Source organism: Anomaloglossus baeobatrachus, chromosome 5 (assembly GCF_048569485.1).
Source record: "Anomaloglossus baeobatrachus isolate aAnoBae1 chromosome 5, aAnoBae1.hap1, whole genome shotgun sequence".
Classification (NCBI taxonomy): domain Eukaryota; kingdom Metazoa; phylum Chordata; class Amphibia; order Anura; family Aromobatidae; genus Anomaloglossus; species Anomaloglossus baeobatrachus.
In genome coordinates this window covers 235,722,238-235,738,140 of record NC_134357.1, presented here as the reverse complement: position 1 = coordinate 235,738,140, position 15,903 = coordinate 235,722,238, and the positions used below count along the sequence as shown (strand labels likewise).

The following is a 15,903-nucleotide window of genomic DNA, read 5'->3' as shown; positions in this document are numbered from 1 at the left end:
TCTTTCGGCCATCTTCGTCCTCTTTCTGAAGCCTGTGTGCATGACGCGGCTGCGTCATACACACTCGCCGGTCCTGCTCAGGCGCACTACAATACTTTGATCTACCCTGGTCAGGCAAGATCAAAGTGGACTTGCTCAGGACCTGAATGCCGGCGAGTGTGTATGACGTCGGACCTGTCATGCACCGCGGCTAGATAAGAAGGAGAACAATGATGGCCGAAAAAGGCGGCGCCAGCACCGGACAACGAAGACGCCCATATGGCCAACCACGCGACCATTAGGTAAGTATTATAAAGTGCTTTTTATGTTCTCACAGCGGCCTAGGCTCTTATATACAGCATGTTAGAATATTGTACATAAGAACCCGATGGTGGTGGCCGCAGCTTATACGCCAAAAAAAGTGGTGACAGGTTCCCTTTAAAGATAATTGAACACCTAATGATAAGAGTTAGGGCTCATATTTCAATGATTTCATCTTTCAAGAAAATCGGTCAGCGTTTCATTTTTTCTTGTCAGAGTGTCCTCAGAGTTTGGTCAGTGTGCCAGTTTTTACATAGACTTTGGGCCGCGTTTTAGCAGTTTTTCCTCATATGAGAAACAAAAAAAAGTTTTTCTCTATTTTTTCCTTTTTAGCAGTCTGTGAAAAACCGATAGCACTTTCTTTTTCACAAGGCGGTATAGTAGTTAGCACTGCAGTCTTGTAGCTCCCAGACTATAAGAAATAAGATTCTCTGGTCTGATGAGACGAAGATAGAACTTTTTGGTGATAAATCTAAGCGGTATGTTTAGAGAAAAACAGTCACTGCTTATCACCTGCCCAATACAATCCCTACAGTGAATCATGGTGGTGGCAGCATCATGCTATGGTTTTTTCAGCTGCAGGGACAGGACCACTGGTTGCAATTAAGGGAAAGATGAATGCGGCCAAGTACAGAGATATCCTGGAATAAAACCTCTTCCAGAGTGCTCTGGACCTCAGACTTGGCCGAAGGTTCACCTTCCAACAAGAAAATTATCCTAAGCACACAGCTAAAATAACAAAAGAGTGGCTTCAGAACAACTCTGACCATTTATGACTGGCCCAGCCAGAGCCCTGACCTAAACCCAATTGAACACCTGTGAAGAGACCTGAAAATGGCTGTCTACCAATGTTCATCATCCAACCTGACGGAACTGATGAGGATCTGCAAGGAAGAATGGTAGAGGATCCCCAAATCCAGGTGTGAAAACCTTGTTGCATCATTCCCAAGAACACTCATGGCTGTACTAGCTCAAAAGGGTACTTCTACTCAATACTGAGCAAAGGGTGTGAATACTTATGACCATGTGATATTTCCGTTTTTCTTGTTTAAAAAGTTTGCAAAAATTTCTACATTTCTGTTTTTTTCTGTCAAGATGGGGGGCAGAGTGTTTATTAATGATAAAACAATGAACTTCTTTGAATTTACCAAATGGCTGCAATGAAACAAACAGTGAAAAATTTGATGATGGGAGAAAGTTGCACAAAGTCAACTATCACTGCAGCCTCCACCAGTCGGGCCTTTATTGCAGAGTGGCCCGTCCGAAGCCTCTCCTCAGTGCAAGACATTATAAAAGCCTGCATAAAGTTTGCAAACTACACATGAAGGACTCCCAGACTATAAGAAATAAGATTCTCTGGTCTGATGAGACGAAGATAGAACTTTTTGGTGATAAATCTAAGTGGTATGTTTAGAGAAAAACAGTCACTGCTTATCACCTGCCCAATACAATCCCTACAGTGAATCATGGTGGTGGCAGCATCATGCTATGGTTTTTTCAGCTGCAGGGACAGGACCACTGGTTGCAATTAAGGGAAAGATGAATGCGGCCAAGTACAGAGATATCCTGGAATAAAACCTCTTCCAGAGTGCTCTGGACCTCAGACTTGGCCGAAGGTTCACCTTCCAACAAGAAAATTATCCTAAGCACACAGCTAAAATAACAAAAGAGTGGCTTCAGAACAACTCTGACCATTTATGACTGGCCCAGCCAGAGCCCTGACCTAAACCCAATTGAACACCTGTGAAGAGACCTGAAAATGGCTGTCTACCAATGTTCATCATCCAACCTGACGGAACTGATGAGGATCTGCAAGGAAGAATGGTAGAGGATCCCCAAATCCAGGTGTGAAAACCTTGTTGCATCATTCCCAAGAACACTCATGGCTGTACTAGCTCAAAAGGGTACTTCTACTCAATACTGAGCAAAGGGTGTGAATACTTATGACCATGTGATATTTCCGTTTTTCTTGTTTAAAAAGTTTGCAAAAATTTCTACATTTCTGTTTTTTTCTGTCAAGATGGGGGGCAGAGTGTTTATTAATGATAAAACAATGAACTTCTTTGAATTTACCAAATGGCTGCAATGAAACAAACAGTGAAAAATTTGATGATTGGTTGCAGTCAGACACACCCCCACGCTGAGTGACAGCTGTCTCACTGCAACCAATCACAGCCGCCGGTGGGCATGTCTATATCGTGCAGTAAATTAAATAAATCATTTAAAAAAAACGGCGTGTGGTTCCCCCCAATTTTGATACCAGCCAGGGTAAAGCCACATGGCTGAAGGCTGGTATTGTCAGGATGGGGAGCCCCACGTTATGGGGAGCCCCCCACCCTAACAATATCAGCCAGCAGCCGCTAGGAATTGCCGCATCCATTAGATGCGACAGTCCCAGGTCTGTACCCGGCCATCCCGATTTGCCCTGGTGCGGTGGCAATCGAGGTAATAAGGAGTTAATGGCAGCAGCCCATAGCGGCCACTAAGTCCTAGATTAATCATGGCAGGCGTCTCCCCGAGATACCTTCCATAATTAACCTGTAAGATAAAGAAAATGAAGACATGCACCAAAAAATCATTTATTTGAAATGAATAACAAAAAAAACCCTTCTTTCACCTCTTTATTCAAGTCCCCAAATACCCTTCCATGTCCGACGTAATCCACAGAGGTCCCACGACGCTTTCAGCTCTGGTACATCAGAAGCTGACAGAGAGCGGTCACAGACCACGACCGCTCTCTGTGAGCTCCCCGCAGCGACTGAAGTGAGTCGCGCTATCAGCGATGACATCACTCAGGTTACCCGCAGCCACTGCTCTCAGCTGGAAGACTGCAGCTGTGGCCGCCGGTAACCTCAGTGACGGCACCGCTGATAGCGCGGCTCACTGCGGTCACTCAGGGGATTTGCGGTCACCTGTGAGACCTTCACCGGTGACCGAAAATCAGGCATGACACACAGACAGAGCCGCGGGATGACAATGAAGTCGGGTGAAGTTCATCCGACTTCATTCTGATCGTGCGGCTCTGTCTGTGTCTGCTGTCAGTGGCCATTCAGCTCTGCTACATGGCTCTGTCTGTGTCTGCTATCAGCAGCCATGTAGCAGATCTGAATGGCAGATGACATAGCTGCTGAGAATAAAAACGGATCCCATACGCATCAAACGCGCATTGCACACGGACTGCAATCATGAGAAAAATCCCAGAATCGCATTGCAGTTGCATTGCACACTGATCACAACTTGAACAGCGCTCATGCTACTTTCAAGCATGAGACTCGGACCGATTTTACACTCACAAGTGTGATTCCAGCCTTAGGCCTCTTCTCCACTAGCATTTTTTTTTCTCCAAATTCCATTGCATTGAGAAACGGATTGCAATCTTGCAAATGGTTTCTAATTATGCTGTCTCCATTTCCCTGTTTTTCTCAGACGATACACGGGCTCTCCTTGAAATCGCAGCATGCTGCGATTTGATGCAATTCTCAGCTCTCTCACCCCCATGCAAGTCAGAATCCGGGTGGCATGCGCATGTCACAAGGATCCTGACACTTGCATACCACGTCAGACTGGCTACCGGAGGAATCTCCTGTAAAACCAGTCCTGGCCGCGGTTACATGCACTGAACCCCGGAGCTGTCCCCTGAGCTCCAGAGTGCAGCCTGACCAGCGAGCGCCGAGTGATGGATTCCCCGGCGATTGCTGTTCAGGTCAGCACAGCTGCAGACAGATCAGGCAGAACGCTGGAGCTCAGGTTACAGCTCTGGAGCTGAGTGCAGGTAACCCCGGCCAGGACTGGTTTTACAGGAGATTTCTCCCGTAGCCAGCCCTACACTGCTTACCTAAAAACTCACATAGCACTCGCATGACGCTCACATGTCATACGAATGCTATGTGAACACACTGTTCGCATATCACACGCAGATCACACGCAGGATTCTCGACTCACATTTTGAGCTGAGTATCGCTGTGATTAAAAAAACGCTAGTGGAGAAGAGCCCTTAGGGCTCTTCTCCACTGGCATGTAAAGAATCACAGCGATACTCTGCTCAAAATGTGAGTCGAGTATCCTGCATGTGATCTGCGTGTGATCTGCGTACGGTGTGTGTTTTTTTTCCTCACATAGCATCCGTATGACATGTGAGTGTCATGCGAGTGCTATGTGAGTTTTTAGGCAAGCAGCGTAGGCCTGGCTACGGGAGAAAACTCCTGTAAAACCAGTCCTGGCCGCGGTTACCTGCACTCAGCTCCAGAGCTGTAATCTGAGCTGCAGCATCTGCCTGATCTGTTTGCAGCTGTGCTGACCTGAACAGCAATCACCGGGGAATCAATCACTCGGCGCTCGCTGTTCAGGCTGCACTCTGGAGCTCAGGGGACAGCTCCGGAGTTCAGTGCAGGTAACCGCGGCCAGGACTAGTTTTACTGGAGATTCCTCCGGTAGCCAGTCTGACGCAGTATGCAAGTGTCAGGATCCGTGTGACATGCGCATGCCACCCGGATTCTGCCTTTTTTCTCACCCCCATAGGATTGCATGGGGGTGAGAGAGCTGAGAATCGCATCAAATCGCAGCATGCTGCGATTTCAAGGAGACCCCGTGTAAAAACGGGGAAATGGAGACTGCATCATATGAAACCCTTTGACAGATTGCAATCCGTTTTTCCAGGCGATGGGTTTTGGAGAAAAAAAAAACGCCAGTGGAGAAGAGCCCCTAGAGGAGAAATGGCGAGAACTTTGGGTCAGTGTAGAAAACAGCGCGCTCCAAACGTTCCCTAACTTACAAAAGCCTTCACCAGGCTTCAATCTACCAAGGAAAACATGGGTTACTCTAAATCTTATCAGAAAAAACTCTGGCGTCTGTGCAGATTTCATGTATAAGTGGGGAAAATTTGACTCTCCGACCTGTGACTGTGGAGCAGATCGGCAAACTATCCAGCACATTGTTGAGTGCCCCCTGAGATCCTACCATGGTGACAAGAATGATTTCTATACTGTAAATGATAACGCTATTGCATAAATAGAAAATCTTGATATTCGACTTTGATTTTTATCCTTTTGATATTTTTTTATCATTGTCTATTGCCTGGTGTTTATTTTTATATGATGGTAAGATGTACGTTAATATGATTAAATGAAGCGGCTTTCTTGAGTTTAGGAGAACCGAATCAATGCCAGGGAGCAGGGACACTTTAACAACATAGGCGGTGTGATATTGACAAAGTGTGTGCATGTGTGGTGATGTCTACCGGCCAAAGTGAAATATGTAGATATGTTTTTCTTACCATTATGCTTTTGTTTTTTTAATGTAAACAATTAAAAACCTATTTTCCAGTGATGGATTACACACAGATATGTTCACAATGTTTTTTGTTAATGGTTTTTGTTCTCATCTATTTTCAGTGCATATTTAACTCTATGTCTCTCTTATCAGGTTATGAAGTTGGTTATGACTACAGTGAAAACTTGTATCTCTCTGCCACAACGTCTAGAGCTGCCAGCTTCAAATCAAATTGTGACAGTATCTCTGGGGTCTACAATGAGAACGTCATGGATGAAAAACAATTTATATGTTCTGAGTGTGGGAAAGGTTTTAGCCTTTATTCTTACCTCAACAAGCATCAGAGATCTCATTCAGGGGAGAAGCCATTTTCCTGCGGCGAATGTGGCAAATGTTTTACCTATAAACCAAGCCTCATCAGCCATCAAAGAGTTCATACTGGGGAAAAGCCTTTCTCTTGCATGGAATGTGGGAAACTGTTTTCCAGTAAATTTAATCTGAAAATGCATGAGAAAATCCATTCGGGAGATAAGCCAGTAGTCTGCCCAGCCTGCGGGAAGTGTTTCAGCAATAATCCAGCTCTTGTGAAGCACCTGAGAATTCACACCGGAGAAAAACCCTTTTCCTGTTCACAATGTGGCAAGTTTTTCTCCAGCAAGTCTGGTCTTAATGCCCACCTCATAATCCACACAGGCGAGAAACCATATATGTGTGCTGAATGTGGGAAATCCTTTGCCAACCATTCCAACCTTATTTCACATCGGATCATCCACACAGGAGAGAAGCCATATGTGTGCGCCGAGTGTGGAAAAGGTTTTGCCAACCAATCTAACCTTGCAAAACACAAAGTTATTCATACAGAGGAAAAACCCTTTCTATGTATGGAGTGCGGAAAGTTTTTTACCCGCAAAGGAAGTCTTGATAAACATCGAATGAGGATCCATGAAAAGGAAAAATTAGCATAATTCTAGTTCTAAATGTCAAAAAAACTAGCTCCATCTGAAATACATGTTCCCCACTTATCTTTTAGTTTAGCTTTTTATTGTTTTTTTTTAATGAGTTTCATCAATTCCACAAATAACACAAAACAAGTATAATAGGCAGTTCTGAAGATTCAGTCCACTGCGCCCAGTCTTTATTTTGGAAGTAGGGAGCAGTATGTAAAGCCAATTTATGGCAGGGCTTTGAAATAAGAAATATGCTCTGAACACTTGTCCTTTTACATTGCCCTGTAGCGAGAAATAATGTACAAAGAAGCAAGTGACTTGTTCAAGAAAGAATACTTCAATGCAGGCTCGATGAGAAGACATATTCTTTCATCGCCCCCATCTTTTTTTCTTTACAAAACTGAATTGCACGGTACAGAAACTCATGCTCCTGGCAATCGAGGCAGTGCTACTCCTCCATTCTGTCACTGTGGCAAAACACTACAAAACAAGAGTCAATTTGGGCTTCCAGTGGTTGAGATTTGGTGACTTTACATACACATTCACAATTTCTTGCCTGAAATCATGCATACATTTATCTAGAGATGAAATGTAAAAAGAAAAATGCCTAGTCTTACTGAGACTTCGAGGAACACTGTTTGCCATCACTGTCTTCTATTAAGGATATTCCTTTTTTTCCTGCTTTTGTAAAACAAATTTTTTATCATGCATTGTGTGTGTTCGTGAATAAATTATTAGAAATACAGATTGAGGATGTTGTAGTGTTGTCTTAGGCCAGCCGAGCTGGATGGCCCTATAGGTGATGTAATATTGAGGTTGTGTAATGACACACAGAAGGAACTTTATTTCTGTATAATAAGGGAGAACAGTTTTTACTGCCCACTTTCAAATGACTCAATCATCAAAAGTCGTTTTTCAAAGTTCTGTTTATTAAAAGACAACTCCACCGTGGTGTTAAGGAACTTATGCCACAGTATAGTTTTACCATTTGCTGTAATATGTTATGGTTTTTTTTATCCCAAAATCTGCAGCACTGTGTGAACATGCTCTTACTGTTCCGGTCTTCTTTACTGGGTATTTCCAAGAAATGTTCAGCTGATGTTTTCTACCGTTAAATGCTAAAGGGGGTACATTTCCCTAAAGGGAACCTGTCACCAGGATTTTCCTTTATAAGCTGCAGCCACCGCCAGTAAGCACTTATATACAGTATTCCAGAATTCTGTATATAACAGCCTCAGCCACGCTGTATAACGTAAAAAACACATTTATTATACTCACCTGCAAGGCTGTTGGGTCCAATGACTATCGCTGCTCTTTCTTCCATCCATCCCTGTCAACCTTCTCAGCTCCGTATGGATGACGCGTCATACGTTATCCACACGGAGGCCTCAATGGCGCTCCTGCGCGAGCGCACTTTCATCTGCCCTGCTAAGGACAGATCAAAGTATTTTAGTACGAATGGGCAGGCGGTCTTTGACCTTGCCTCACGCCTGTGCATTACAGTACTTTGCTCTGCCCTCAGCATGGCATATTAAAGTGCACATGTGCAGGAACGCCATCGAGGGTTCTGTGTGGGTGACGTAGGACACGTCATCCACATAGAGCTGAGATGGGGTACTGCGATGGACGGAAGAAAAGAGGTGCTAGACCCACAAGCAGCAACGCCCATTGGACCCAACCACTCCCTAGGTGAGTATAATAAAGATGTTTGTTACGTGAAGTGCAGCCTGGGCTCTTATATACAGCATTCTAGAACACTGTATTTAAGATCTTACTAGTGGTGGCTGCCCCTACATTATGCTGCTCTCAGATTAGGTGTTAAAAGGAATCTGTCACCAGGTTTTTAAAGGAGTTTTCCACTACTAATGTGACCCCCTTTCATTTGTCCTAATTATTTTTAAGGCTGGAGTCAGGCTACCATATGGCTTCCGATGCGATCGCATCGGATGCTATATGCTAATGGCCCTTGGCTCCTGCCTGACTGCGAGTGTGAGCAGAGTGTCATGCAACTGTGATTCGATCATACGATTGTCAACCTCCTCCATTGCCAGCCTGTGCGTATATAGTATTGCACTTTGATGTCATGCAAGTGCACTCCAATGTTTCACACACACCCGTAGGGGTACTCTGCACGTTGCGACATCGCTACTGCAATCTCGTCGGGGTCAAATCGAAAGTGACGCACATCCGGCGCCGGTAACGACGTCGCAACGTGTAAAGCCTAGAAGCACCGATAAACGATCGCAAAAGCGTTGAAAATCAGTGATCTGTGTAGTGTCGGTCATTTCCATAATTTCGCTGCAGCGACAGGTACGATGTTGTTCCTCGTTCCTGCGGCAGCACATATCGCTGTGTATGAAGCCGCAGGAGTGAGGAACATCTCCTTACCTGCGTCCCGCCTGCAATGAAGAAAGAAGGAGGTGGGCGGGATGTTTACGTCCCGCTCATCTCCGCCCCTCCGCTTCTATTGGCCTCCTGCCGTGTGATGTCGTTGTGACGCCGCATGACCCGCCCCCTTAGGAAGGAGGTGGGTCGCCGGCCAGGTAAGTGCGTGTGAAGCTGCCGTAGCGATAATGTTTGCTATGGCAGCTATCACAAGATATCGCATCTGCGACGGGGGCGGGGACTATCGTGCTCGGCATCGCTACAATCGGCTAGCGATGTCGCAGCGTGCAAGGTACCCCGTAGACTTGTATGGGTGCAAGTGATCCGAGACTTGTAGCATGCCTCGAGTCTTTTTTCTTCAGTCCGATTACGGCTTAGGAATAACTTGCAGATCTGAGCTGCAGCATTGTCCGACATGGGGCTGAGTGCAATGCGAAATTTTCTCACATTGCACTTGTGCGAGTCATACGTCAGTGTGACTCTAGCCTAACATTTTCTTAATATAGTTCTGCTACATACCCTGCTCCAGCATTCACAGGAGATCGTCGTTTTTGCTTTATAGAGCAGTGCTTATGCACTGCTCTGACTAGCACAGGCAATCACTCGATCACAGCTTCAAGCAAAGTCACTTATGGGCACTATTCAATACTTTAAAAAGTAAAAAAAAAAAAAGTTTTACATATTAAAAAAAATCTCCACAAGATTAAATTACCCCCTTTTGCCCATTAAAAATAAAAAAACCAAAACACATTTGGTATTTCAGAGTTTGGAAATGTCTGATTTATCAAAACATAAAATAATCTGTTCGGTAAACGGCGTAGTGAGAAAAAAAAAATCAAAACCCCAGAATTACGTTTTTTGGTTGCCACTACATTGCAATAAAAGGCAATCAAAACATTGTATCTACCCCAAAATGGTAACCATAAAAAAAGTCAGCTCAGGGAGCAAAAGAATAAGCCCTTGCACAGCCACAGATCCCAAAAAATGAGAACCTTACAGGTCTTGGAAAATGAAACCAAAAACAGAATTTTTTTTAGACAAATTTATGAATTTTTTTTGTGTGGGAAAACTTTTCTCCTTGCGGAGACCTGACAAAACAAGCTGTCTGCCAGTGAGGAGTCTTAGGCCTTGTGCGCACACTATGTTTTTACACGCGGTTTTACCCGCGGTTTTGCTGCAGCAATTTCTTCCTTTCTGCAGACATTTCCCAGTTTAAACCTATGGGAAAAAAGAAGGGAATTTTGTTACTTACCGTAAATTCCTTTTCTTCTAGCTCCTATTGGGAGACCCAGACGATTGGGTGTATAGCTACTGCCTCCGGAGGCCACACAAAGCATTACACTAAAAAGTGTAAGGCTCCTCCCCTTCTGGCTATACACCCCCAGTGGGATCACTGGCTCACCAGTTTTAGTGCAAAAGCAAGAAGGAGGAAAGCCAATAACTGGTTTAAACAAATTCACTCCGAAGTAACATCGGAGAACTGAAAACCATTCAACATGAACAACATGTGTACCCGAAAACAACCAAAAATCCCGAAGGACAACAGGGCGGGTGCTGGGTCTCCCAATAGGAGCTAGAAGAAAAGGAATTTACGGTAAGTAACAAAATTCCCTTCTTCTTCGGCGCTCCATTGGGAGACCCAGACGATTGGGACGTCCAAAAGCTGTCCCTGGGTGGGTAAAGAAATACCTCATGTTAGAGCTGCAAGACAGCCTTCCCCTACGGGGAGGCAACTGCCGCCTGCAGGACTCTTCTACCTAGGCTGGCGTCCGCCGAAGCATAGGTATGCACCTGATAATGTTTGGTGAAAGTGTGCAGACTCGACCAGGTAGCTGCCTGGCACACCTGTTGAGCCGTAGCCTGGTGCCGTAATGCCCAGGACGCACCCACGGCTCTGGTAGAATGGGCCTTCAGCCCTGATGAAACCGGAAGCCCAGTAGAACGGTAGGCTTCAAGGATTGGTTCCTTGATCCATTGAGCCAGGGTGGATGTTGCAGCCTGCGATCCCTTGCGCTGACCAGTGACAAGGACAAAGAGTGCATCCGAGCGGCGCAGGAGCGCCGTGCGGGAATGTAGATTCTGGGTGCTCTACACCAGATCCAACAATGCAAAGCCATTACATATCGATGAAATGGAGAAAAGGAAGGTAAGGAGATATCCTGATTGTGATAAAAAGGGGATACCACCTTAGGGAGAAACTCTGGGATCGGACGCAGCACTACCTTATCTTGGTGAACACCAGGAAGGGAGCTCTGGATGACCGCGCTGCTAGTTCTGACACTCTCCGAAGAGACGTGACTGCTACCAGAAAGGCCACTTTCTGTGAAAGTCGAGAAAGTGAAAACAACCCTCAGAGGCTCGAAGGGCGGCTCCTAGAGAGCAATTAATACCCTGTGCAGATCCCATGGGTCTGACGGCCTCTTGTACGGAGGGACAATGTGATAATCCCCCTGCAGGAACGTGCGTACCTGAGGAAGTCGTACTAGGCGCTTCTGAAAGAATACCGACAGCGCTGCGACTTGTCCTTTAAGGGAGCCGAGCGACAAACCTTTTCCCAATCCAGATGCAGGAAGGGGGGAAAAAGGAGACAATGCAAATGGCCAGGGAGACACTCCCTAAGCAGAGCACCAAGATAAGAATAACTTCCACGTCTTGTGGGAGATTTTGGCAGACGTCGGCTTCCTAGTCCGTCTCATGGTGGCAATGACGTCTTGAGATAATCCTGAAGACGCTAGGATCTCGGACTCGATGGCCACACAGTCCGGATCAGGGCCGTAGAATTCAGTGGAAAAAACGGCCCATGGGACAGTAAGTCTGGCCGGTCTGAGAGTGCCCACGGTTGGCCGACCGTGAGATGCCACAGATCCGGGACCACGACCTCCTCGGTCAGTCTGAGACGACGAGGATGGCGCGGCGGCAAGCGGAGCTGAGCTTGCGTAGCACTCTGGGCAACAGTGCCAGAGTAGGAAACACATAGGGTAGCTGGAACTGCGACCAATCCTGAACTAGGGCGCCTGCCGCCAGAGCTCTTTGCTCGTGAGACCGCGCCATGAAAATCGGGACCTTGTTGTTGTGCCGAGACGCCATTAGGTCGACGTCCGGCATCCTCCAGCGGCTACAGATTTCCTGACACCATACTGGGTGCAGAGGCCATTCCCCTGTGTCCATGCCCAGGCGACTGAGGAAGTCTGCTTCCCAATTGTCTACGCCCGGGATGTGAACTGCGGATATGGTGGATGCTCTGTCCCCCACCCACATCAGAATCCGCCGGATTGCCTGGTAGGCTTGGCGATGCGTGTTCCGCCTTGGTGGGCGATGTCTGCCACCGCTGTGGAATTGTCCGACTGAATTCGGATCTGTTTTCCTTCCAGCCACTGCTGGAAGGCTTGCAGGGCAAGATGCACTGCCCAGATTTCCAGAACATTGATCTGAAGGATGGACTCCTCTGGAGAGAGTCCTTGACCGTCTGAGACGGGAAACGTTCCTTTCTAGGGACGTCGACTCCCCAACCCACTGGCAAAGCATGTCCCATTGAAGTGGACGCAGTGAAACTGCGCGAAAGTGACTGCCTCTGCATGAGGCGTCTTAAGGGGTGTGACTGGCCTTGAAGGAGAGACTGCACCCCCGTCTGTAGTGAACGCTGCTTGTCCAGCGGAAGCTTCACTATCGCTGAGGGAGTGTGAAACTCCATGCCCAGATATGTCAGCGATTGGGTCGGTGCCCGATGTAACCTTGAAAAGTTGATGATCCACCCGAAACTCTGGAGAGTCTCCAGCGCCACGTTCAGGCTGTGTCGGCATGCCTCTTGAGAGGGTGCCTTGACAAGTGGATCGTCCACTAAGGATCACAGAGTGACCCTGAGAGTGCAGGACTGCTCCCACTGCTGCCCTGAACTTGGTGAAAACCCGTAGGGCTGTCGCCAGACCGAAGGGCAGGGCTACGCACTGAAGATGCTCGTCTTCAATAACGAAACGTAGCAAACGCTGGTGCTCTGGAGCAATCGGCACGCGGGGATAAGCATCCTGATGTCTATTGATGCTAGGAAAATCTCCTTGAGACATTGAGGCAATGACGGAGCGGAGGGTTACATCCGGAACCGCCTGGCCTTCACGTGCTTGGTGAGCAGTTTTAGGTCCAGAACGGAACGGAAAAAGCCACCCTTTTTTGGCACCCCAATAAGAATGGAGGAAAAAAACGTGTCTTGTTCCTGAAGAGGAACAGGGATTACCACTCCTTCTGCCTGCAGAAGAGCATCGGCTCGGTGGGGGGGGGGGGGAAGCTGAAGAATCGAGCCGGAGGACGAGAACAGAGCTCTATCCTGTACACGTGAGACACAATGTCTCTCACCCACCGGTCTGTGACCTGTGGCAGCTAAATGTACCCAGAAGCGGGAGATTCTGCCACCAACCGCGGATGCGGGGAGAGAGAGCTGAAATACATGAGGAGATCGCCTTGGCAGCGGTTCCTCCTGCTGCCTTCCTTGGGCGAGAATGAGCCCGGCCGGAATCTGAGCCCCTCTGAGCCTTTTGAGCCCTTTTAGACGAGTACAATTGGGACTTGCCCGAGCCTGGGAAGGACCAACCTCGACTGTCCCCCCAGGACAGCATTACTAGGGTAAGTCGCAATGCAGACATTGCGAGGTTAAGGACACCACCTGCGGCACAGATGTACATGTGCTCAAGACCAGCTGCGCAAGACCAGCTGAAATAGGTTAGGGTGCCCATACGGCTGCGAATGCCGGAGCGACCGACACGCTGATAGCTTCACAGACAGATTTCAACCCGAGGTCTATCTGTCTGTTAATGGCATCTTTAAGTGAATTCCCATCTCCCCTGCAACTATGGATCTAGTCGCAAGCCTGGAGATTGGGGGATCCACCTTTGGACCCTGGGTCCAGGGCTGTACCACATCAGGGTAAAGGGATAACGTGCATCCTTAATACGTTTGGAGAAAACGTTTATCTGGTAAGCGTGGTGTTTCTGAACTGCGTCTCTGAAGTCAGCGTGGTCAGAAAAAGTACTCAATCTACGCATGAGTACTGAAAAAGGATTTCTCCTGCTGTGAAGCTGACTCCTCCACTGGGGGAGCTGAGGGAGAAATATGCAACATTCCATTGATGGACGCTATAAGATCATTCACTATGGCGTCCCCATCCGGTGTATCCGGATTGAGAGCGGTGTCAGGACCAAAGCCCTGATCAGCTACGTCTGCCTCATCATACAGAGAGTCGTCCTGCTGGGACCTTGACCAGTGATGAAGCCGAGTGTCGTACCCAGCGAGCTAGCTTAGGCTGTCTGGGACTGCCGTCCGTGTCAGAGCCTTCACCCTGGAATGCCTGGGACCCCCCCGGAGTACTGAGTACGTTCCAAATGAGGGTGGCCAGGGAGCATTAATCAAGATTGCCCATGGCCTGTCTGGAGTGCAAAGTCTCCATCCCATGACAATCTCCGTCCCTGTCCCTGGACAGGGTTCACAGGTGGTTTCTTTGGCCACTTCTAGTAGAGACCCCGGCTGACCAAGTGCTACAGGGGAGCATTGCCCACAATGGGGGTCAGTGAAACCTGCCGGTGGAACAGTATCTGCAGGAAAAGCAGCATAGAAAGCCTGTGTTGCTTTTTTGCTGCTGTATTCTAGTCATCTATGCAATGTACAACATACAAGCATAAACACTTCAGCACATGCAATACAAGCAGCATAGAAAGCCTGTGCCTTGGCACCCTTGCTTTTTTGCTGCTGTTGTCCAGCCATCTAGGAGAATATAGCCCAGAGTAGCGACCGTACAGTGCAATGTATAGCATACAAGCATATATACAAATGAACACTTCAGCACATGCAGTACAAGCAGCCTATAAAGCCTGTGCCTTGGCACCCATGCTTTTTTGCTGCAGTTGTCCAGCCCTCTAGGAGAATATAGCCAAGAGTAGCGACCGTACAGTGCAATGTATAGCATACAAGCATAAGTACAAATGAACACTTCAGCCATGCAATACAAGCAGCCTAGAAAACCTGTGCCTTAGCACCCTTGCGTTTTTGCTGCTGTTATCTCGCCATCTAGAAGGTCATATAGCCAAAGATAGCGACCTACAGTGCAGTGTATAGCATACAGGCATAAAATACAAATGGACACTTCGGTAGTTAGTGGGGTCAGCACTTCAGGTGCTGCTTACCGCCCGCCTATAACGCGGGTGTGTGGTCGCCAGAGCCCTGTGTTGGTTGCCCAGAGCATGTCTCCGTTCCCCAGCTCGGACGGCGTGCAGGAATGGCTGCCGGCGTCCTTCTCCAGCTCGTGTGACGAGGGGCGGGCCGTGGGCGTGCCCCAGACAAGAGCGGGAAAGTGGCGTCCCACTGTGTCCAGTGAAGGGGGCTGGAGAATGCAAAGCAGACTCCAGCCCTCGGCGCTGACTGTCTGTACAGCGTCCCGCCTCTCCCCTGACTGGCAGGGCTGGAGGCGGGAACGAAACGAAAACTAGGCCGCAAAGCCGGGGACTCGAGTAATAAGCGCGGCCGTCCATGTGCACGGCCAGCGCGGAAGTCCCCGGCGCACCACAAGTCCCAGCCGCGCCACAGTGTAAAAAACACCCAGCAACGGCCGGCGCGGCAGTTCCCAATACATAAAGTCACTCAGCAAAGCTGTAGTGACTAATAGCACGAGCGCTCTGCGCTGTTGCCCCCGGCGCACTAACACTCCCAGCAATGCTGGTGTGTGTGTGCGCGCTTGCCCGGGGACACAGAGTACCTTAATGTAGCAGGGCCTGTCCCTGACGATACTCAGCTCCATATCCAGCAGGTTCTCTGGGTCTGTGGATGGAGCCCGGTCTCAGTGCCTGGAGACCTGTAAGATCCCACTTCACCCACAGCCCTGAGGGGGGATGGGGAAGGAAAACAGCATGTGGGCTCCAGCCTCCGTACCCGCAATGGGTACCTCAACCTTACAAACCGCAAGTGGGGTGAGAAGGGAGCATGCTGGGGACCCCATATGGGCCCACTTTTCTTCCATCCGACA

At 48.1% G+C, this 15,903-nt stretch overlaps 1 protein-coding gene across 4 annotated transcripts in view; it reads left to right on the top strand.

The window, feature by feature from the left end:
* Positions 1–7,281, top strand: part of LOC142311093 (uncharacterized) — a 53,034-nt gene extending 45,753 nt beyond the window's left edge. For 3 of the 4 annotated variants that reach the window (XM_075349183.1, XM_075349181.1, XM_075349182.1), the window contains exon 14: positions 5,722–7,280. In XM_075349183.1, coding sequence (XP_075205298.1) covers positions 5,722–6,533 — 812 coding nt within the window. In that variant the 3' untranslated portion in view covers positions 6,534–7,280. Of the gene's footprint in view, positions 1–5,721 lie in introns of all 4 variants that reach the window. The other variant, XM_075349184.1, reaches the window with a different exon arrangement.
* Positions 7,282–15,903: the final 8,622 nt, after the last annotated feature.